This window comes from Anoplopoma fimbria, chromosome 12 (assembly GCF_027596085.1).
Source record: "Anoplopoma fimbria isolate UVic2021 breed Golden Eagle Sablefish chromosome 12, Afim_UVic_2022, whole genome shotgun sequence".
Lineage (NCBI taxonomy): Eukaryota > Metazoa > Chordata > Actinopteri > Perciformes > Anoplopomatidae > Anoplopoma > Anoplopoma fimbria.
This window is the reverse complement of record NC_072460.1, coordinates 19,177,443-19,201,278: the sequence shown is the minus strand read 5'-3', so window position 1 is coordinate 19,201,278 and position 23,836 is coordinate 19,177,443. Positions and strand designations below refer to the sequence as shown.

Below are 23,836 nucleotides of genomic sequence, written 5' to 3'. Positions count from 1 at the left end.
ACATCTTTTTGCATCATAAATGAATGATTATGAAATCATTAAATATTTTGCCAATCTACTTATTATTTCAGCTGTACTTGTATATATTGTCCAGTCTAGTACATTTTTTAATAAAACACGATTTTCAAAGCAGTTTTTTAATGTGCAAACATCTGAATTAGTAAAGTAAATACATCTGTTAAATAAAATGCAATGTAGGCGAAATGTAGTGTAAAGTCAAAGTAAAACGTGGCATGAAAACAAATGCACAGTTGGAGTCATGTACACGTGGGCCTACCTCACATGTGTTTACTTAAGGACAGCTCACACATACCTGTTGTAGAAGAAGAGCTTCAGGTCCAGCAGTCTGCTCTCCTCCCTGCTGCTGTCACACGTGTTCACATCCTTCAGACCGGCCTGGAACCGACGATCAGCCTCGAAGTCAAAAGAATCAAACCTCAAGAAAACAGACTCCATATAACCTCTGATATCATTAATTTACCTGACTAGCATCTCATCTGGAGCAAAGATATCTGACAGCAGAGAAGCACTTCCTGCTTTTCATTTTATTTGCATCAACAAACCGATAGAAGCAACACAGCTGATAAAAAAAAAGGGCAGAGCTGCAGCTGTAGCGCCCCTTCAGGTATGATGCAGTACTGCAAGGTATCACAAAATGTATACAAGATGTACTAATACTAGAGTGTACTCTGTTACAAGTTAAAGTCCTGCATTCAGTAAAACTACACAAATATTGTCAGCTATCCAAAGCAAAATTGCCTGTTTGAGAGATTTTTTGTCATAGATGCATTAACATGTAAAGTTGGAGCTGGTCAGGGAGAAGCTCATTTTACTAAATATACTTTTATGTAGTTTAATTAAAAACAATATTTAGTATTCATTATTTTAATTTCATTTCTTTGTTTGAATTATTTATACATTCAACCTTTCTATTGTAGTACTGTGTATATGTGGAATGACCTACAGTTCTAGAAAACCAGGCAGATGAATGAAGTTCATACAGTAAGTCAGTTCTTTTTAACACTCAACAGTATGTGAGTGTCAATATAAATAGAGATTATATTTAAGCATCAACATTTATACACATACATTAATAATATTAATAATAGTAATCATAGTAACTTTAATATAGTTATAGTAAATTATGAGTGCACACTGGCTGTTTCTTGTTTGTCTTCTTTGTTTTGTGTCATGCTTCAATGCAATTATTCTTTTTTGTTATATTTCTTTTCCTTACACTCTGTGGGCATATTTATGATTATATATCCATCCATCTTCCGATTATCCAGTTAAGGGTATGCTGGACATTCATAATTGTTTCACAGGGCAGATAATCACGCTCACATTCACACCTACAGGCAATTTCAGAGTCATCAATTAACCTAAGCTGCATGTTCACCCACGCTTTGCAAACTCCACACAGAAGGTTGTCTGGCCCGGGAATGAACCCCGGCCCCTTTGCTGTGAGCCACCTTTTCACCACCGTAATCCCTGATTATATAAAACATTATAATTGTTTGATAATCTTTTTCCTTCGTCAGAAAAGTTGTTCACTTTCCTATTCTGTGTTTGCCACCCACTAATCCTGTGAAACTGTTATGTTGAATGTGACTCTGTGTGTGCTGTGTGTGTGTGTGTGTGTGTGTGTGTGTGTGTGTGTGTGTTTGGAATGGAGACAGTAGAGTGTGTTGAGCAGAAACGTGACACTGAGTGATTGTTGACTCAGTCCTTGACCTCAGCCAGTCAGCTGACAGCCGCCACTGAGAGGCTACAAAATATTTCAGGTCCAACAAAATCAGAGTTCCCATCTCACACTATCAATATTTAATATCCAGGTATATCACAAAGTTATGAAACAAAACGCTACACTTTAATCTGCTGGCTGCAGGTTTTCAGAGACAGTGTAAGTCACACAATCGGAGAGAGAGAAAGAGAGGATGGATCACGCTCCTGACAGGCGAGGAAATCTTATCTCATTAACTACTTAGCAGTTACTTTTTCTTTTTTGAGCATGTGATGTAACAGCCTGCAGCCTCCCATCTGAAGCCGCTGATTACTGCAGAGTAAACAAGTTTCTGCAGAATTCAGGGGGAGGTGTGACTGTGAAGCCAAGACACATATGTAGATGAAATGATCTCAATACATCCTGTTATTGAGATCTTAGATGTTTATTCAATAAAACAAGGTTATGCTACAAAATACACAAAGTTAATATAAAGTTAATTTGCAGTTTACAATATAATTAAGTTTAAAGTTGTAGTTCACATTGTAGTTTCTTGTAATTGAAATCCACATTGAGCCAATGTGTTAAAGGAGATGATTGATATAAATTGCACCAAAAAAAAACACAAGGACTGAGCTAAAAAACCTAAACTTCCTACATACAGCCACCAGTTCTCTCAGTTCAATCCTCCTTCAGTAAAGCAGGAATTACATTTGAAGATTACATTTTAAATTCCCTTCCCTGTGGCTCTGACCGCTGTCAGCTGTCCAGAAGTATCAATAAAAGCTGCTGTTTCTCTGCCCGTCACTCACAGTCGGAGTGTGCAGCCGTACTCGAGGGAGGCGAGTATCTGTGTCGGAGGAGTTTGTTCTGGTTTGACGTTTGTTTCTGGGTGGAGCGAGATGGGCGAGCAAAGCAGAAGGTCAGGGTGCTGCTGGAGCTGTGGTCGTAGTTTCCATCCTGGTCAGAGAAAGAGAAGAGAGACGAAGACCAAGAGTCAAAAAAGCTTTACTGAACAATACCCGTTTGTTGGAGCTCATTAGGTCTGCTACTATCAGTTCATTTAATTACCAAAAAATATGTTTTAATTAGTTTACAATGGAAGAAGGAAACGCTGAAAGGCTTCGTGGAACCCGACAGGTGCTCTTTTGTCAGATTTGTAATATTTATGCCAAATAAATAAGTCAAAATTTTTATTTTTAATTCTCTATTGATTGATAAATCGATTAATTCTCGCCTCTGTGTGTAAATCCATGGTAAATCAGCAGCAGGTGTGTTTTGTTTTTTTCAGATATAGGACAGACGTATTGTTTGTTACACTCACCTCTATTGTGACGGTACTCGGGCTGCGTCGGACACCGAGGCTCTGACTGCTCCCCTTCTCCTCTTTCTGGGCCCGTCCGGCCTCCTCTCGCTGCTTCATGAACCTCTGGTTTACGATCCTTGTCACACTGTCGGTTCTGTGCAGCGGTGCGGCAGGGGGCCTAGTTGGAACGCGTTCCAGGTTCTTCAGACCGTTCTTTGTCTTCTGCCCTGACCCCGGTACCGGTACCGGTTTCTCTGCCCGGCCGCTCACCCTGCGCAGGAACTCTGTGACCATGCCGTAGCGGTTGCCGCCTGCAGGTTTGCTGGGAGTCTTGAGGCTATTCAGAGAGCTGTGGTTAAGTCCTGCACAGGATCTGTTAGTGGTTTGTCGAGTCCATGTGAGGTTGGGGTGGCTATGGTGGTTCTGGCTCCACAGTGCTCGATCTCTAGAGGTGGATGAAGATGAGGAGCAGGAGCTCAAATTGGTGGATGAGGTGGGAGAGTATGTACCGGATGCAGAGTGTCTCCGGTAGCATTTAGGGGAGGAGGTGGAGGCTCTGGACCTCTCGGCTCGGCTTGTTCCCCGTCTAGGGAGGTTGAGATGTGGTGTAGGCGGGCGGTAACCAGGGAGGTGCTCAGGACCCGGGATGGACTGCTTCTGACATTGACTGACCCGTCTGTCTGCAGACCAACACTCACCATCTGTGGCTTCACGTGGGTCTGAGTCCCTGAACAGGCCACGTCCACCCACCGCTGCTGTGATCTCCTTCTCTTCTCCTGTGAACCGCCCTGAACCGTCTGCCTCCAGCTGGCCGTCATTTCCTTCATGTCGTCGCTGAGGTTGGCAGCTGAGCCCAGACAGAGCGGAGAGAAGGAGGTCGCCGGCGTGCACCACGGAGAGCCAGAGTTGACAGACTGTCTGTCTGCGGCTGGGCTTTGCTTCAGCTGAGCCAGCTGGACTCTGCGAGCTGACGGGGGCTGTAGTAGATGCGGACGGCGGATTTCTCCGGGGCAGTGTGGCTCCTCTCCATGGACATCCGCTCAAAGTCGAGATCAGGGAAGCTAAGCGGCATGATTAGATGGTCCCACGTCTTAACAGGGTCCTCTCGGTCCAGCTGGGCAGCCTCCTGGCTCAGATAGCACCAGTTCTTCCTCTTACAGCCGTGTGGAGAAAACTGTCGCCTAAGACTTTTCAATTTGGAGCTGCTCATTCTGTGAAAACAGCCGGTGATATATGAATTGTAACCCCAGTGACCTCAAGAACAAAATGGTTAAGATGTGAACGCTTTAAAAACACTCACCTGTCAGCTCCATCATGAAAGGCGCCACACTGAGCAAAGGGAGAAAAATACATATCAGCCAAATAATGGTTACTGAACTTGTAAATAAGTCCAGACTCAGATATCTCAACAGCTATTGGATGGATTGACATGGAATACCTGTTAATGCCTTTCCTGTCAGCCTCTCCTGTAATTTGTGTTTAATGATAATTGGCAAACTTTAGCATGCTAACATGCTAAACTAACATGGTGTGACTAAACAATATGCAGTGTTCAAGTCATATTAGACTGATGGTAGAAATTGGAAACATTCCCATTTACGACTTGCAAGCGTTCACACCATCAAGACATATACGTTTGTATTGTGAGGATTAGAATATTGTGTATTGACATTATAACACCATAACCATTAAGTTAGGGTTACATTGAGCGACAGCCCCTATTTGGCACTTATGCAAATTAAATGTGCCCCAGAGGACAGGAGGGATTACAGTCTAGCTAGTGGAATAAGGAGGGAAAAAAACATTGAAGAAATAAATCCGACCCTTCAAAGCAGATCTTGAGTCATGCTGTGCAACAAACAGTTTAGAGGTTATTTCTTTTGAGCATTAAAGCTTTCTTTTTGCATTCGACCAAGCAGCTGGAAACAACAAATAAGAAGCTGTTACGTTTTGAAGAATTATGCATCAGGTTTTGAATCAGTTTTGTGTTTTCATGCAGCAGATTTGAACATGTCCTGTTTGGCTGAAGCCCCTTCAAGAGATTAGCCTAGATACGCTGGCATGAGTATTTTCATGATGCCTGCTGAACTGAGTGTATGGAGGATGTGTGGCCAGGGAGCCAGATCATCAGCAGGACTTCCCGCTGTATCACACAGCCTCACACCGAGCCTCGCACACAGCAGGAGAGACAAATGCCTGAAGGTTTAACACCGTCCTTACCTCAGCTGCCTTGCCCTGCGTGCCCTTGGCTTCACTGTTGAATTCAATCCACTCCTCCTGAAGCTCTGAACCAAGGTCTTGCAACAAGCCCCGCAGCACAGACATGGTTTTGTCTTTACCCTGAATCAAAAAAATCAAGATATATTCAATCATATTTATATATTTGAAAAAGAAACAGACACAATTTTCTGATTTAAGTATCAACAACTTTAATTTCTACCTCTTTTCCCTCCAGCCCAGGTCCTTTAACTTGGCACCACTGATGGAGGATCCAAAGAACCTGCAAGCACAGTTGCATTTTTGGGTCCCTGCAGCTGTGAATGAGGTCCGATTGAAAGGAAGTTGATTGTCTCTTTTGTTTTTCTCTCTCCTTAACCTCGGAGGTGCGTAGGTCCTCTACGCTCTCCTGCGTACTTGGTGACTCTCTGAGGTCACGATCTGTACAGTCTCCAGAGAGAAAGGAGAAAGCGCAGGAATCCCAAACATGTCCGTCCCTGTGAACGGAGAGTTTGCCAAAATCTTCTCCTGTTAGGAGCGTCTCCACTCTCCCAATGAAAGCCAACAACATGGCCTGTAGAAGCTCCAAAGCCTCATTTGAAGGTGGGTATATCTTATGTGCCTTGTCATTCAAGTCCACCTCTGTCGGCGAGGTAAAAGCACATGAGGTAGATACGCTTTGGCCATTTTTTGGCTGCGTCGTCAGGAGCTGGATTGCTGAACTCAAAATGCTGGAATGATCTCTTAGAGATAGAAGAGTTTCATAGTCTTTCACCGTCATGCCTTTGAGACCTCTGTCAGTTTTTTTGTTGTTACCACTCTCATGACTGTCTGAAGGGTCCCACTCACCACCCACAGGACCCTCTCGAGTAATATGACAAGCAGACATCCCATCAGTCTGTGAGGAAGTCTCAGCATCACTTCTACCTTTCTCTGCTTCCTTGTCCTGACCCTGTTCAAACGATGTGCATCCTTTATTAATATTTCTCTTTCTGTCCATCACCCCTGTGGAAACTGACAGATTTTCCTCCAACACATCCCGATTCTCTTCTTCTTCCTCTTCACCTCCTCCTCTTCCCATTTTCTCTCTCAGGTCGCTCATTTCTGCTCGCAGTCCACGGTTCTCCACCTCCAGTTCGACGATTCGCCGGCTCAGGAGCGTGGCCTCCTCTTCCACCAGTTTGAGATGAACTCTGACCCCTGCCTCCCTGGCGTGGGCAGAGTTTTGTTTTCCCTCTGGGGAATGGGTGGTGTCTATGTCGCCGTAGGCTGAGTGGTATTTGGCCAGCTCCTCACGCATGCCCTCGCTCTCTGACACCAACTTGGTGAGCTTCTTGCACATTAGAGCTAATTCCTCTTTGGCAAAGTGGAGTTGGCACCTGAGGTCTGCACTGTCATCCTTTGGAAAAACAAACAACAGTATGTATCATTCTGGGGATGATAAGTTCATATAGTTTGCAACGTGCAAATGTTTCATTGGTGCAGCCACATTTTAAATCAGATGTGATTATCAAACATATCAAACCTCAATCTGCTGAGAGAGCCTCTTCTCAGCTCTACTGGCTGATGATCGCATGCTCTTCTTCTTCAGAGTGCTCTGAGGGATACAAACATGGCAAAGCGGTTTATGAAGGCTGCAATATATTTTAAGAATTTACTTTAACGATTAGAGAAGCTGCTTTCAATAATTGTAAATGTTTCCATGCGCCGTGTAATGTTCACTGCAGCCAATATTGTGGTACATTTAACTATCAAAACTTAAAACTGTAGACTAAGTATGAATTTAAGAGAGAAAACAGAACAAAACTTTTAGCTTCTGAAATAATTTAATGAAGTCACGCTGCTGTTCCTAGTGTGTAAAATGTGCACAGTGTCTCCTAGCCGCTGCTGGGGCTATAACTGCAATCCAAGCATCACTTTTGCCTTCCAAAATTGTGAGACTCTATAGAAAGCTCAGCGGAATACTTCAATATACAAATACAGATGAAGGAAGAGTTCTTCATTTCATGCAGAGAGTTTAAGGAGAAGACTGATACCACTTTCAGACAAGAGAGTGGTATCCATCTTCTCCCCTAACTAAGGGAATTAGTATTTCCCAAAATCTCAAACTATTCATTTGAAGAAAATACAATTTAAACTGTGCTTTAAGATCTTGGGCTACCTTAGGAGATACCTAAAATGAAATTACAGTCCACAGTGGGATTTCATCCAAACTTTTTCTCACATTCAAGTCGTTCCCTTCTCTACATGTGTGGATTTATTGTAAGCCTGAGCATGAGAGGAATGTAAACTTCTTTCTGGCAGCATTGTCTGGCTTTTAGACGCCAGTCAGGATGTCAGGGTTTTAATTATAGTCATCTTCTACAGGCTAGAAGTGGCTGACTAAAATAAGTAGGGGGCCACTGTGTTTTCAATTCAAGGTCAGTGTCCTTGTAAGCGGTGACCTAAAATGTGATAAAAGTAAGAAATATGCATCATGAAAATATGGTTTGGAACTGGAATTGTTGTAATCCGTGTTGCATTTTAAAATACAAGCGCAGTTTTAGTCATTGATGGTTTTGTGATTGTTCAAGAATCTGCAGCTATGTTGTGACCTGTCTGTATTAAATTACCATTCAAGTCCCACAAACTAGGTCACAGACAGTCCAGTTGCAATGTGAGTCTCTGAAATGTTCATCCTCCTTCACATCCATCTAGACTGTGTTTTGTGCCTCTAGATTAGGTAATCTAAGTGGATTTCCCTGCTGGGATCAAAGGGACTAGCAGCTGCCTCTGAAGAGCGGGCCAGACTGAGCTCAAGCAAAAGCACCGAATCCTGGATTAAACCAAACACGTGTCACTGAAGTGTACGGCCGTTATCACTGTAGCCATCGTGGCCAGAAATTCAGTCACTGTCAGGGTGTGGTAGCCACTGTATGATAAAATCACGTGCGGTTGCAGGTCAGTATGTTGCCACACAAACACCGATTTGAATGCCAATATACACGCTGATCCCGATTTAGCCTTATCTTAATAGGAGCAGAAAGGGAGAATGCGAGTCTATTTTTATAATCTCTCTCTCCCTTTTTTCTCTGTGAGGACGTCAGCTGTGCCTGAAGTTCAGACTCCAGCATACCAGGCTGCTTCGCCCTGCAGAGGCACCGGGCAGCTGCTGGCCGTGCCCTCCTCTCATATCATTGATCTGCACCCGGGTCATGTGTCACCTGACATCAGGGTGACCGGGGGATGAGGGTGACAACTGGCCGGGTTGGGTGCAGCTGTGCAGCCGCAGAAATGCTGTGGAGGACTCCTGACCAGAGTGATGGAGGCTGGTGAAGGGTGTCGGTGGCAGCAGCTAATGTTTCTGTCAAGATTTAGGCTGAACTTTTTAACCCCAATAAACAGATTTATTTAAGATTCCCTCGAGACCTGATTTAAGTTATATAAAAATACTCCCCTTCCTCATTCTCAAACATCCAAGTGAAGTAGCAATAAGCAAAACTATTTTTTGGACTGGAGGGAGAGGGGGGTTAAATGTAAAATGTTGTGCTTAAACGTCGCACCTCTCTGGTTTTCTCCACTTCAGCCTGTAACACCTGCTTGGCCACCTCCAGTTCCTGAGTCTTCTCACGCAGCGCCTCATTTTCCCACTCCAACCGGGAATCCTTCTTTCGCATCGCCTCCAGCTCGTTGTACAGCCGGAGGGACACGCTCTTTGCAACCTGTAAACAAAGCAAACAGCAGGTTAGTGTAACTCCAATCATGGGCAGGTTATGAGAAAATGGGCCCTTTGGGAACAGACATGCAAAAGGGCCCCACCCCTCCAACACAAGAGTTGACACACTAAAGATTGAAAGAGACGAATAACGTGGTTGTTTTTCTAAAAGGTTTTTCAGAAAAACCAGTTGGAAGTAGATGACCCGCTGTGGCAACCGCTAATGAGATATAGTGGTCGTTTACATCTTTGTATAGTGGTTTTGCTGATCTTTGTGTTTGTCTTGCATCTGTTTGTTGCCATTTTGCTTGTCTTAGTTATTGTCTTCTGTCTCTTTGTGGTTGTTTTGATTTTCTTGGTAGTCATTTTGAGTTTCTTCTTTCTGTGTTTCTTTCTGGTAGTTTCAAATCCCTTGTTGGTCTTTTGCGTCTCATTTTATGTCTCTTTGTAGTCATTTTGCTTCCCTCAGTGGTCATCTTTCATCTCTTGGTGGTCGTTGTTCATCTATTTGTGGTGGTATTCTGTCTCATTTTGCATCTTTGTGGTAAATGTATGTCTCCTTTTGCATCTCATTCTACATCCTGCTTTAGTCGTTTGATCAACTTTACAACAAGAAATGTCACTTCAAAAAGAGGCTCTGGAGCTCTGGCTTCAATCGTGCAAAACTGCTGTAAAGAAAATCTCTTGGCCCAGATTTCACCTCCTTCCCATAGTTGTAAAAGAGACTTTACAAGGAAATGCTTGTGACAGGAACTCACCATATGAGTGTATGAGGGGGTGAGAGGGTGAGGCTGTTGGGAATCCTACACCATCACGCTCAGCCCGGCTCAAAGAAACAAAGTCTGGCTGCCACCACAAAGTCAACAGAGCGATTGACCTGCCTTGATTCTTCCTAAGATTACTGCGCTTTTATGTTTCCTACCGATGGAGAACAACTCACCACGTAATTACAGCATGGTACGACGAAAATATCAACAGGATGCATGATGAAGACATTTCCAACTAATGAAATTTCTTTGGCGCTGACGAACAGCAGGAAGCGTTTTACTGCACAGCGAAAAGCCGTGAGTCAGGCTGCTGTCAAATCATTACAGCCTTTCAGTGCGTTTGAGCAAAACATTCACTGAAATGAGAAATAGCTTTGTGGGAATAACAGATTGATGTTTCTGACTGTAAAAGCAGTGATTCAGTCAAAAGCCAATTTTGCAGGAATGTACTGTTTTATGGCAGTGCGAGGTTTAACAAGGCCGCATGATGATGAAGGATGAGGAGTAACCGTAATGACCTCTGACCTTGATATCGTGCTCCAAGCTCAGCACCAGCTCCCCGTCTACCTGCCCAGTCTGAGCCACTCGGATGCTGCGGCGCTCGGCCTTGCGGAGGCGGTACTGCAGGATGCGGCAGCTCTTGTTGGCTTGCTCCAGCTGCAGACGCAGCTCCTGCAGCTGGTACACCTCCTCTTCCTGGAACATGTCGCGCATTTCCAGCATCTCACAGCGAAGCTCCTCCACCTCATCCTGTGACAAACGACACAGAAAAACTTTTATATCTTTCCCCCCACATATTATAGAAATGTTAAAGTTACAATCATTCTGGGTCAGATTTCTGGTCCTGGTTCAGTAATCCCTTTTACTCATAGGGGATAAATGTCAATTACGATTACAGTTTCCAATTATTTTAAGAAACTGGAAGACAGCAAAAGCTCCAGACTTTAAAGACTACATTTTCTTTGTATACTATTTTATTGTTGTCTGTGTCTCTTTGTATTTCCTTATTGATTTATATGTTGTGTTAGTTCATACTGTAATGGTGAAAAGATCTCTGTCGCTTTTGCGTTTTGAACATTTTCATTACTTGAGTAAACCTTTTAATACCAAATAAGTAAACCAAACCTTCAAATTGGTTTATTTTCCAGCCTTATTCTATTCTCTTACTACAAATATATCATCATGATCAAGTGTAGTGACTACCACAAAGTCTTACACAATAAATCAGCGCTCTACACAACTCATACATACACTGAAATATCTAAATAAATGGAAACAAACATATGTTAGTCCCTGCATTGAACTATACCAATAAAAAAAGGTATGTTTGTGTTTGAATGTCTGTTATTTGTCTTCCATTTAGCAGCTTTATCTCAAAATAATATGGAAAGGCTACTGATGGTGCCACAGATTATTTATTTATTATTTATGCCCCTGTGGCTTTCTCGCATGAGACCTTCCCCTCACTTGTCCTACACTCTCTAATGAGGACTGACAAGAGCATTTACAGAAAATCGGCTCTGGTGTTAAGAGTCTGAGGCCCTCTTATAGATCTCACAAAGAAGCGACACACAAACAAACATACACATAGTAGGACATTTATATATAATGCAAATATAATCAAAAAAATGTAAATAAATAAAACAAATTGGATTAAAACTAAATACTTACTTTCAAATACTCGTTCTCTGACCTCAAATCTTCCACTTCCCGGACAAGATCTTCGGTTGTCTCCCCCATCATGAGATCCATAAACGACCCAGTAGAGTTGAACAAACTAAGACCGGCTCCGGCAGCATCAGGCTGGAGGGAGCAGCTGTCCCTCGGCACCTTTACGCACCGTCTCCCGTCGGCTCTCCCCTCGCTCTCCGGGATCAAATGAGCTCCACCGTCTATCCAGCTTAAATCATTGTCGCTGCTCGGAGAGTCGTGCTTATTGTTGCCCTCCGAGGGGCAGTCGGATATCTCTGAGCTGCTGTCTGAGGTGGAGAGCTTCCCGGACGGGCAGCCGGAGTCTTTGCTCAGGTCCTCGGACGCGTTGCTGGCATCCGACAGCTTCCTCTGACCCTCCACTGCGGCTCCCGGGGACACTTTCACCGCTCGTTTTCCCTGCAGTCCCGTAGATTTCACCTCCCTGTCAGAGTCACCTTGACATGACTGAGAGACACTTTTGGCATCTTTTGAAGTCGGATCTTTCTTCTTTTTCTGGACAGAAACATGCTGCTGCGCCTTGGGTTGTTTCTGGCTCCGGAGCGCAGTCTTTGCGCTCTTGTCCCCGTCTCTGTTCATCTCTTTCTCTTATTCTTCTTTTTCCAGTTTATTTGTTTAGTTCAAGATGATAATGATGTTTCCACAAATATGTTAAAGAGTCTTAAAGTCCACAGCTCAAAATTTACTGAAGACACCCGTCTGGTTGCTCTCCATGCTGAAGACTAAAACTTTGCCAAAATGAGCGTAAAAAAGAGGCAGAAAGTGACTAATGTCTGACTAACGCAGCGTGTTAATGACTTCCAGACAGCAATTCCAAAATAAAACTCATACATTGACCCTTGATGAAAATGTTTCCAAACACTTGTCTCAAATTATTGTGAAACACATCCATTAAAAATAAATCCTGTAAATAAAAATCAATTGACAATGACTATCTATCGCTAATCGAGGGGAAATTATCATTTAAATCTTTACTTTGAAAATCACAGTATCCGGTCTCACCCTGACTCTTTTTGACTTGACACCGTTAAGTTGATGTTGCTGCCCACAGTTTGCACTTTCTCCTTTGGAAACCTGACAATAACAATTAGGCTACTCTCGGATAATTAACTATAACTTTCACAATCAGTAGCTTGAAATATTTTAATTGCTTTATATATTTACTTTGCTAGTATTTAAAAAGTCATAACTTTATGAACAGATCCTGGAACAACATGTTCATAGTTGTAAAATGTGATTTTATTGACCCATGCTTTTATATATTTACCTTTTTTTAAGGTTTCATAATAAAACCTTTATTAATATAAATACATACACTGAAAACATCTGATGCCTGCTGCTGCACAGAATTTGAATTTTAATAAATTATCACATTTAAATAAATCTTTAAGTATTTTTTATTTATTCATTGTAGAAAGCTGCCACCTTCTGGATGACTTGAGCTGCGTTAAGTGGGGCCACAGGCAGCATCCTGTGTTTTTGTAACATACTGAGTCCCAGCTAGCTTATCAGTGAACATGCAGAACTATTTTTCAATTTGCAGAAAGATCAAACATACATAAAAGTCTCATTAATTTAAGCAACAACCATCACCAGAGGCTCATTCAAAGATTTTTAATTGAGGCGCGTCATTCTGTTGTCTTAAAACCTTGCCCGCTCATTGGACAAGAGAGAAGGTGTGTCGAAAAACACAAGAACTCTTTGATGGCTCACAAGTTGGGGCTGTAGAAAATAAAGGAAGAAAAAAGTGTTATATAACCTATAACCAAATATATAACCAAATACATTCGACAAATACCAACACATTAAAAAGTAATTAGTAACTATTAATATACTTTTTAAATATAGTGTGCCTTACTAGAAAGTCATTGAAAAAGACAAAGAGACAGCTGACATGATGATTTTACCTTACATTATCGATGATTTTCCCATTTATGATGATGCAATTAAGGCATTTGTAATGAGATTTTATGAATGTATGGGTTTTAATTTATTGAGAACTAGTAAAAACAATAGAAAAAAAATAACTGTGGATATTGTCAACTGATACAAAGTGAAGTATTTTAATGTGATAGTACATTTATTTATTCATTATCTCAATGTTTGGTGTCAATCCTTGAATCTGCATGTACATTTAAAATAATGATTTCGTAAATTTGAGTTTTTGCACTTATCCTCTTAATTAGTTTGTAAAACTTCTTGAATACCTATGTTGAATATTGTTTTGTAATTTGCCTCTGATAAAAGCTCTGCTTTAATGACTTTAATGTAATGTTTAAAAAGAATATATAATTATGACTTCTGGTGACTAGTTTTCTCTTGAATATCAAATGTTGAATACACTTATCTGTTTTATTATTGTTTTGGTTTTTATCTTATATTGTTGTTGGGTATTTCATTAACTTTAATTTTTGTATCATTTTTAATTGTCTGGTTTTATTTGCCTCATTGCAGCCCTGACATGTTTTTGATCCTGGTTCAACCATGTAAAGCACTTTGGCACATTCAAGAAGTACTACCCTGAGCCTTCCACTTAGCACTTATTGTATTACAAACTTTGTATTACAAACTAATACTAATTAGTATTAGTTTGTTGCACTTATTGTATTCGTATTCGCTTGTTTAAGAAAGGAGATGCACTTATGACTAGTAGTTCTCTTGAATACCTATGTTGAATACACTTATTGTAAGTCGCTTTGGATAAAAGCCTCTGCTAAATGACTGTAATGTAATGTTTTGAAAAGGGTTCTATAGATACATTATATATAATTGTTAATGTAACCATTTATTTGAGGAGTCCATTCAGCCCTGAAGTCCAGTGTGAAGTTGTAAACAGGACACTTGTCTTTGACTTCTATTTCTAGACCTCACTTTTGCCGCGCTGTGATTGGCTGACGGGTCTGTCACTCACGGTGTCCTTGCCGCCCACTTCCGCCCCGTTTGAGAAGCACTACTCTCTTCGTTTGTTGATGTCTCTTGAGCGCTAATCTGACCTGAATTCACAGGTATATTCAACTGAATCGAGTATAAATCTTCGTGTCGGTGTTCGTGTTGATAAGTTAGCTAACCTCTGCACAGCTAACGGTGAAACTTAGCAGAAGCGATGCTAAAGGCTAGTTAGCTAGTCAGAGCTAGCTAGGTTAGCTAATGGCTAGCTGGGAGGGAGCAGAGCTGCTGACAGCGAGCTGGGAAACTTGTTTTTTATGCAATAACATGCAACTTACTATATATTTTTTGGGGCTGCCATGCTTGGTGTAACTCCTCCGTGTTGTTGCAGGTGGTGTGTGTTTTGTCTGTGATGCTGGGCTGCAGGGACAGGCCAGTGGAGGAGACATGACTGCTGAGTAACACACAGTTACTTTCTCCGCTCAGCATGAACAGTGAGGAAGAGTTTTACGACGCTGAGACAGGTGAGACACGCTGACTGATCCCTCTTAAAGTTAAATATACTTGCTGGTTGTGCTGATTCAAGTCTGTACTCTCCTCCCTCACCCTCTGGTTGTCTCCCATCAGGGCTGGAGTCAGATGATTCCTGTGAGGTCAGTTTCAAAGATGCCCTGGTGTTTGACAGTAAGCAGGGGACTGACAGCAGTGCCAAACAGGAGAATGGAGTGTGGGAGCGCAGGTGAGGAATCATTCAGAGGTGTGGTATGTCTGTTTGTGTGCATGTCACCACATGAGTCTTTGGGTAAGGGTCTGGAGGGGTTTCATTATGCATGCACTCACCTGTAGAAGCAGACGAGGCCAGTGCAACAACACTAGTCTGTGCACGTCCTTCTGCAGAACATTTGGAGTTACTGTTGGTGCAGCTAGTCAAGACTTTGTTTCAACTTTTAATGCAGTACATTGTGTAAACAATATTCTTCAAGCTTTTAACAGATACACTGTCAAAAGTTTTGTCTGATTTCTTTTTTTCTTTTTTTCTTTTTTGTATTTGGTCCAAATGTGTACCAGGAAAACCCTGCCTGCTGAAATGATCTCCAGAAACAATTTCAGTGTGTGGAGTATACTGAAGAAATGCATTGGCATGGTGAGTCATATCTGCTTCCAATCTGGATTTCTAAAATCAAATTTGCCATAAACCAGCTGTTGTCAGACTCTGGGTCTAGTGCAACATGTTTTTTTTGGTTATATTTGAATACTTGCATGCTTCAGCTTCCATTGCGCCGCTACAAGAATAATCATGTCTGAACTCTTTGCGCCTCTCTGCTCAGCTGGCTATAATTGGCTTAGAAGTTTAATTTTTTTTTTTACAGCCATCTCAAGAAACAAAATGGCATAAATGAACATCAGAAATCAAGGAATTTTAAACACATGTCCTGGCAGAGCATATTTGTTGCATGAAAGTTAAATAATATGATGCATGAGTTGTTTAAGTAAGCAATTTTGTACAACAGTGTCAAACTTTGAATCCGATCTCGTATAAAGTTCACCTGCTTATTTGATCTTTTCATGTGCTCTTATAGGAACTGTCCAAAATAGCGATGCCCGTTGTGTTTAACGAGCCGCTGAGCTTCCTTCAGAGAATCTCGGAGTACATGGAGCACACTCACCTCATCCACACAGCCTGCAGTTTGTCTGACTCAATAGACCGAATGCAGGTACAGATAAAGGATGACTGAAAAAAAATTCAGCCATTTCATTTCTCTTTTAATTAAATTATTTCTCTTTCTGCATTCTTCTAATCTTCTGGACAGATGCATGTTACACATCTTACTCTGATTTAAACCTTCAGCGAACAATCATTTTCTTTATTGAGTAGTTCAATAGTAGTAGGTCCTTAAAATGTCAAAACATTTTGAAAATGTTCCATTAAGTTTTCATAAACCAAGGTGACATCTTCAAATAGCTTGTTCTGTCCGACCAATCATCCCAAGCCCAAAGATATTCTGCTTTTTAATCACATTAGACAAATAAAATCTGGAAATCATCACATTTGAGAAGCTAAAACAAGGAAATCTTTGGTGTTTTGCTTAAAAACGACTTAAAGGGTTAATTTTCTATCAGTCAATGAACATTTTATTCTTTGCTGCTCTTCTCTGATTCGCTTCATGTCTCTGTAACAGGTTGTTGCTGCGTTTGCTGTTTCGGCTGTAGCATCTCAATGGGAAAGGACTGGAAAGCCATTTAATCCTTTACTGGGGGAAACATATGAACTCACAAGGTATTAGAGAAAGAAATATTGTCTTGATGATAGACGGATAACAAAATGTTTCTTATTAATTTATGTGAAATTCAAATGTTTTTAAAGAGAGGAAGAGGGCTACAGATTGATCTCGGAGCAGGTGAGCCACCACCCCCCTGTCAGTGCCTTCCATGCCCAGTCTCTGAAACAAGAGTTTGAGTTTCACGGCTCCATTTACCCGAAACTCAAGTTTTGGGGCAAAAGTGTGGAGGCTGAGCCCAAAGGCACCATGACGCTGGAGCTACTGAAGTGAGTATATGTGCCCTTTTATATGTTATGTGCTTTTTAAGCTGCATCTGATTGTTTTGATTATTTGTTAGCACTCAATGTCGTTTTTCTAAAGTTGTTCTCTCTTGCTTACTCTTATATTTACATTAAAACTGAGGTTAAATTTTTTATGAAAATGTGGAAATTAATGCGACTGTTACTCCAAGTAATCTTTAAAGCGTTAGTTCAACATTTTAGGAAACATGTTTATTTGCTTTCTTGCTGAGCGTTGGATGAAAAGATTGATACTACTCTAATATCTTTCCGTTACATGAAGCTACAGCCAGTGGTGGGTTAGCTTAGCTTAGCTTAGCATAAAGACTTGAAATGGATAGCCTGACTCTGTCCGATGGTAATAAATTGTCTTTTTAACAGACAGACACGAGAGTGGTGTCATTCTTTTCATCTAATTCTCGGCGAGAAAAAGGAATATGTTTTTTTCAAAATTACAAACTATTCCTTTGTGATTCTGGGAATTTCTCACAGACATAAAGAAGTGTACACATGGACAAACCCAATGTGTTGTGTGCATAACATCATACTGGGAAAACTCTGGATCGAGCAATATGGAACGGTGGAGATAGTCAACCACAGGTATAGTGACAATTCTTAACTGCAAGATTTAAACTGGTTGTATCATTGATTATTGATTTAGATATGTACTTTTATTTCATCAGCACGGGAGATAAGTGTGTGTTGAACTTCAAACCGTGTGGAATGTTTGGGAAAGAGCTGCACAAAGTCGAGGGTCATATCCAAGACAAAAGGTAAGAGCAACATCACAACAACATTGTTTACAGCCAGCGGTTGTGATTCATTTTCTCTAAACTGAATTTTGATTTTCTTTGCTATTGAACCAGTAAGAAGAAGCGCCGAATGATCTACGGGAAGTGGACAGAGTGCATGTACAGCGTGGACCCAAAGGTTTACGAAGCATACAAGAAGTCAGAGAAGAAGACGGGGGGAGACTCAAAAAAGCTGAAACAGGTGAGGGAGTACAGACTTACAGTCAGATCCGGTTTTGACTGATATCAGATCTTCCACTGAGATGAAATGCTGCTTGAGTTTGTTCTCACGTTTGTCATTGACGTGTTTTATCTGTCTTACAACGTGAACTAATCTGTGACTCATCACTCTAAATTCTTTTCTCAAATGGTATCTTTTCCTTTCACAATAACATGCAGTGGCTTTAGTAGAAGGTAAGGTAAAAGTGTATTTGATATCTGTAATGTGCTACTGCTGTTGTCTAGTTCGAGTTATGTTCAAAGTGTAGTGTATGATTAGATCATTGCACTACTCAATAATGTCTTGCAATGACATGCATTGTTGCTTGAGAGACATGTTGAATTTGTGGCAACTGTTGTTCTGTGAATCAGCTGTTTGCACATGAACTGTACGTACTGTCAGCTTCAGCCTGTTGGTCCACCTTTGATAATGTTATTTATCTGTGTGTGTCTTTCTTTTTAGGGACATAGTTGTGAAGCGGACGAGACGGATGAGATGCCAGAAGTTCAAGAGACTGTGACTGTGATACCAGGAAGTGCCTTACTGTGGAGGATAACGCCGCGGCCTGCTGATTCAGCGCAGGTGAATATCACACACACACACACACACACACACACACACACACACACACACACACACACACACACACACACACACACACACACTCACTCACTCACTCACTCACCACCAATATCACACACACACACACACACACACACACACACACACACACACACACACACACACACACACACTAACGACACAAAGAACATTTGCTAAACCGTTAAAGCTCTCCTACAGGCTTTGCTTGTAAACAAACTTTACTAAAACCCGTTGTGTTTATCATTGAGGCCTGACAAACATGTTGAGTGCAGTCTGTTCCTTTCTCATAAAACATTTTTCATTTGTCATGAATTTTTAGTATTTAATATATAAATCTTGCTTGTTGACATCCCTGTTCACTAGCTTGCTCACCACTTATTTACTACCTTTGATTGCACATGTCTACGTTTCTTAGCACATCACCACCGTCAACTGAAATAAGCAGGGTAGCAACAACAACTGTGTCCCATCTATAAAGAAACTGCAGGGGAAGTGTCAACTGCATTTCTCAGGTTACTTTTAACTTCTAGGCTGTGACAGTTTAAGTGGGGAGGCAGAGGTGCGATGATAGATGCCTTTTATATTGGAGTGACTGGCTGGGTTTCTATTTCCTTTTAACGTCAAGTTCATTTCTACAGGCTGATTAATACAATTTATAATCAAATATGTTTCAACCTTCTTGTGGTATCTAGCTGGCAGGTATTTCTGTTCTTATCTGACCAGATTTTATGTTATAAGTCTCTGAGATATCTGCCGACAGACAATTATATTATTTCCTATGACAAAGTGGATGAACAGTAGTAGTAGCCACACAGATTCTGGAAAGACATGTTGTAGAATTCTTCTTAAAAAAAATCCACAACCCTTAATGTTGTGAACACTTTGAAAAAAAATTGACATCCATCCTGTTGGGGTGGAGTCCGACATCTCAAAACTGGGCAAAGAAATGTAAAACTATTTTCATGAATAGATACCACTAGAGGTAAATGGGAATTGTTGTTTTTTAAACATCATTTGAGTAAACAAACCCTTTAAAGATTGGGTATCGATTACATTTTACTTGTAGCCAGAGCAGCCAAAACAGTGATGTGGCCGAGTTTTTTTTAAAGTGTGTTTTGCGACAGAGAGATTTATAAAAGGGTCTTTATTGATCAGGAGTTTGTCTCAAAAGTAGCAAAATATATTAGGATTCTATGGATTAGCTGATTCTACAGCCTGAAAAATCACTTAATGAACAAAGATGTTTATTTTCTGTGTTTCCTTGTATAGATGTATAACTTCACCAGCTTTGCCATGACACTAAACGAACTGGAGCCCGGCATGGAGAGACTACTGGCAACAACCGACTGCCGGCTACGGCCCGACATCAGAGCCATGGAGAACGGAGACATGGGTAACACAAACCTCACATGAACACGCTGAGAGAAGCTGACTCCATTACTTCTACACACACACACACCCCTCGTTAATTCTCCAATTGCTCTTTAATTCATATTTTTTTGTGTGTCTTTATAGACACATCAAGTACAGAGAAGGAGCGGTTAGAGGAGAAACAAAGGGCCTCACGCAGGGAACGCTCCGTGGATGAGGAGGAGTGGTCAACCAGGTGGGTGGTGGTCACAAATTTAAAGGTGTATTTTCAAGAGCTCGCACATAAAGCCGTGCACCTCGTTACATAAATGTGATGGCATTTTAAGCAGGTGGAATAGCATCTGAGTCATTACATTATAGTCACAAATGTAACATTTCCATCACTAGTCTGAATTGTATGCTGTCAGATTTATTTAAAGGCTGCAACACCACAACGTTTAATACACAGAGAAAAACTCAAATCCATAAGTTTAATAAACCACAAAAGACGGATTGAGACCCTTTTTAAAGTTTTAAGGAGATTCTTCTCATGTCAAATCAGACTATGATTTTCCCTGTCATGATGTGGAGACAAAAAGAGGTTAACAAAAAAAAAACTCCAGCACTCCCTCTTTGTATAATCCAACAGCACAGATGAATAAATGATGGTCCGAGAGCCACAACTCACTAAGGCCACGTTCAAACTAACATCCAGCAGAGCGCTGCATTTACTATCACAGACATGCAAGCGTACATTTTTGGTGAATTGTAAACTGAACTCCCTGGGTCCAAATAGCATTGTATTGTTAATCTCTTTTAACAAAAAGGGCTAATTCTGGTCTGAATGCCGGCTTAATGGCTTCCTCCTAATTAAGGGCGGTTGTCCATAATATAACAGACGGCATATTTCACTCATTTACAGAAAATGTATTAGAGAGAAGAACGTCCTTCGTGAGAAAGGCTTCAACAGCAAAATAAGTTTTGTGTCCCTTTCTGTTAGCGCCTGTCAAGTCACATTTTATTGAATAATTAAAAAAAAGCACTTGAGCACATAAATAAAGCCAGCAACGCTACGTATTCCAGGAGATAAAGGGGCTCATGAGCGTCTCCCAATTCCTGGATTTCTGCTGTTAAATACATAATTTGAAAGAGTACACTTCTGACATCATTACAGTCTAACTAGAATAAAAACTGTACATCCCTCATGCTATGTAATATCTCCTTTAACCCTGTTATTTAATAATAGGTCCTGCATGTTTTGTGTTTTTCCAGGTGGTTTCAGCTGGGAACTAACCCTCATACTGGAGCTGAGGACTGGCTGTACACAGGAGGATATTTTGACAGGAATTACACTGACTGTCCCAGCATCTATTGACCCAGGAGGAGGTGTTCAGTATGAAGATCTCCTCCTCTCTGATAGGATTCACTTTATTTCTCTACATCAATTTGTCTTTGTGATGTCCAGAAGCTCACAGGTACTGTGTCTATGTTTGAATCCATGAAAAGCTGATCTCAAAATGTTGTCAGACAGTTTGTCAGATTAGTCCTGACTGAACTTTGTCCACAGGAGAAATGTTATATTAAGAATTTTAGAGTTTTAGGAGTTTACTTCCTGTAAATGTTGACATCTTTATATGCCCTAATCATGACAATAATAGTCCACATGTATGTTACCGACCTGTCTGGGTTTTTAAACAAGTCACCTGTGTGTGTGTATGTGTGTTTGTGTGTGTGTGTTTGTGTGTGGGATTGCGTTGCGTGTGAGCGTTGTGTGTGCGTGTGCGTGTTGCGTGTGTGTTGAATGTCTGCGTGGTGATCAAGCTGCTGCTGCAGGACACAAAGCTCTGACTTCTAGAAGATATATTCTCAGTTTTAGTTCAGGTACTCTACCGTAATCTTACCTGTAGACCTACCACACATTCAAATATCAGGGGTTATTTAAACACATCTTCTACTTTTTTTTATATATATAACCTTTTTGAATATTAGATGTGCATTTTGGTTAGCTGTAAACATCCCTAAATGTTACAAGTGTGATACATTTTCTGTGAATAGAGAATTACAGTAGAGATGAAAGCTGCTTATAACCACGTTTACCATCACAGTAAACGGATTATTGTTACATAATATTCTTGTCCACTGCAACATAGATAATGTGTACAATAATTGGTGCATGCTTGTTCACCAAGATGATTATTTACACAATGTTAAAGCCATAAAAACGTTTTTCTGCACTAAGTATAACAATGTAAATGGATTCAGCAGGAGGTTTTTCAAAGTCTGACACTATAAGAAACATGTTGATGGGATATTCTGAACCACACAGTCAAAACAATATTAATTAATTAATCAAAAGTTCATGTTAATGTGTTTTTAAACTCTTATTAATATTATTTGTCTTACTTAAGACAAACTAACTGCAAACAAGAAGTAATAACGTTGCCATGGAGTCAGTTAGGTAGTTAGCTGTTTTTTGTTGTTGTTGTTTTAAGTTGGTATTTGTTTATTTGGGCAAGTTACCACCATTAAAGTTTGTCAAATTAGCTTTTAGCAGTTCCTGTTTGAAATGTGCCCATTAAATATTCAGACAACCATCACTGGAAGACTTTGATACTGAAGAAAAGTAAAAAACATGATGATTCTCAGGCAAGTCCTGGAGTTATAAGGATAGTCTTTGATTTTGATTTTTTCTAATGGGAATTTTGGACGTTTATCTATTTGCGAGATAATGATATTCTTTGGAAGTGAAAGTCACGCCGATGATAAATATTTGTTATATTTTTTGAGAGTTAAGACTCTGATAAAGAGGAGGAATTGTGAGTCAAATTGCGGCTCATGTATCTCCCTCCAGGGCCCTCTGTTGAGGAACAGTTCAAAAACCTCTTGTATATAGAGAAAGCTGTGTCATACTGACTGATTATAGCTATTTGTCTTCACACATGGACAAGTATCTGACTGTTTTTAGAGTTCCAATTTTAAAGCCCTGAGACATATTTTCCCATCATTGAAAGCTGTTCATATTTGGGACTAAGCAGCAGCAGCAAAAAAAAAAGACAGGACACTGTAGCCATCATAAACCTATGCAAAAAGATCCATCCAGTCTGCCCTCCTGAAATGTGAACAATGAAACACTTGCTCCTCTTTAGCTTGTAGCCATTGTGTGCTTCAGATGCTTCAGTGGCAGCAGTTAATGAATGTTGTGTGCTGATGATATAACGCTTCCATACATACAGCAGTTGTTAGACGGTATATAGATGTTCCTTTTGTGTTTCAAGGCACTAACGTTGCATAAACTGCACATTTGAACACTCACAGTCCAAAGCACATATTGTACAGTGAAAAAAAACACTCTACATCATGTCTTCTCCCAGCGTCTCTCAACTTTACCCTGAATTCAAAGCACTTTGTGACGCCTGCAGACACTCAAAGGTGCAGGTTCACTCCTGTGGTCCCTATAATCTCACACTATTTGTACCTTCTTGTGTCATCTAGCATCCATTTGAAAATGTTTACATTGTATGTTCATCCCCCCCATGCTGTTATCCACATACAACCATATGGCATATGTGAGAAATAAATTATGGATTATTGAAATTACCAGCCCTGACGTTGTTTGAATACTGACTTCAGCTTCTTATGACATCAGTGTTATTTATACCAGTCTTTCCCAAATAAAGTGTCACTAGATGATTTAAAGGATGGAAAGAAAACATGTTGCTGCTACACAACATTTTGTGTTTTTTTCAGACTGATTTCTAAACTTTGCTTGTTTCTTGTGAACAGAAAGAAACCTTTTACCTCTTTGGACCTCTAAAATAATTCAAAAGAAACAATCTGAGAAGGAAAGCCAACGACTACTCATTGGCATAATGCAACATGGGATATGATTTGATTTGTGGAAATTTGATTGATTAACTGTTTTTGGGAATATGGGAGTATATACCAGTAAAGCACAATATCCACTGACATGCTACAAGCTCTAAAGTTTGATAGATTGATATGGAGATAA

At 40.7% G+C, this 23,836-nt stretch overlaps 2 protein-coding genes across 2 annotated transcripts; one reads left to right on the top strand and one right to left on the bottom strand.

The window, feature by feature from the left end:
- Positions 1–2,324: 2,324 nt before the first annotated feature.
- Positions 2,325–11,996, bottom strand: LOC129099476 (protein SOGA1-like). The gene is given in 11 exon segments (XM_054608730.1): positions 2,325–2,683; positions 3,048–3,611; positions 3,614–4,008; positions 4,011–4,240; positions 4,330–4,358; positions 5,250–5,369; positions 5,470–6,645; positions 6,772–6,843; positions 8,789–8,947; positions 10,233–10,457; positions 11,379–11,996. Coding segments are annotated over 11 exon segments (3,744 nt in total). The 3' UTR covers positions 2,325–2,527.
- A 2,326-nt stretch (positions 11,997–14,322) lies between these two features.
- On the top strand, positions 14,323–23,523 carry LOC129099675 (oxysterol-binding protein-related protein 2-like). Its single transcript, XM_054609011.1, has 14 exons — positions 14,323–14,422; positions 14,695–14,827; positions 14,931–15,042; positions 15,372–15,447; positions 15,884–16,018; positions 16,484–16,581; positions 16,669–16,851; positions 17,356–17,463; positions 17,547–17,636; positions 17,730–17,856; positions 18,337–18,456; positions 19,747–19,870; positions 19,993–20,083; positions 21,100–23,523. Exons 2-14 carry the CDS (start codon positions 14,791–14,793, stop codon positions 21,200–21,202), a joined length of 1,404 nt encoding a protein of 467 aa, XP_054464986.1. The 5' UTR covers positions 14,323–14,422; positions 14,695–14,790; the 3' UTR covers positions 21,203–23,523.
- The last annotated feature ends 313 nt before the right edge of the window (positions 23,524–23,836 follow it).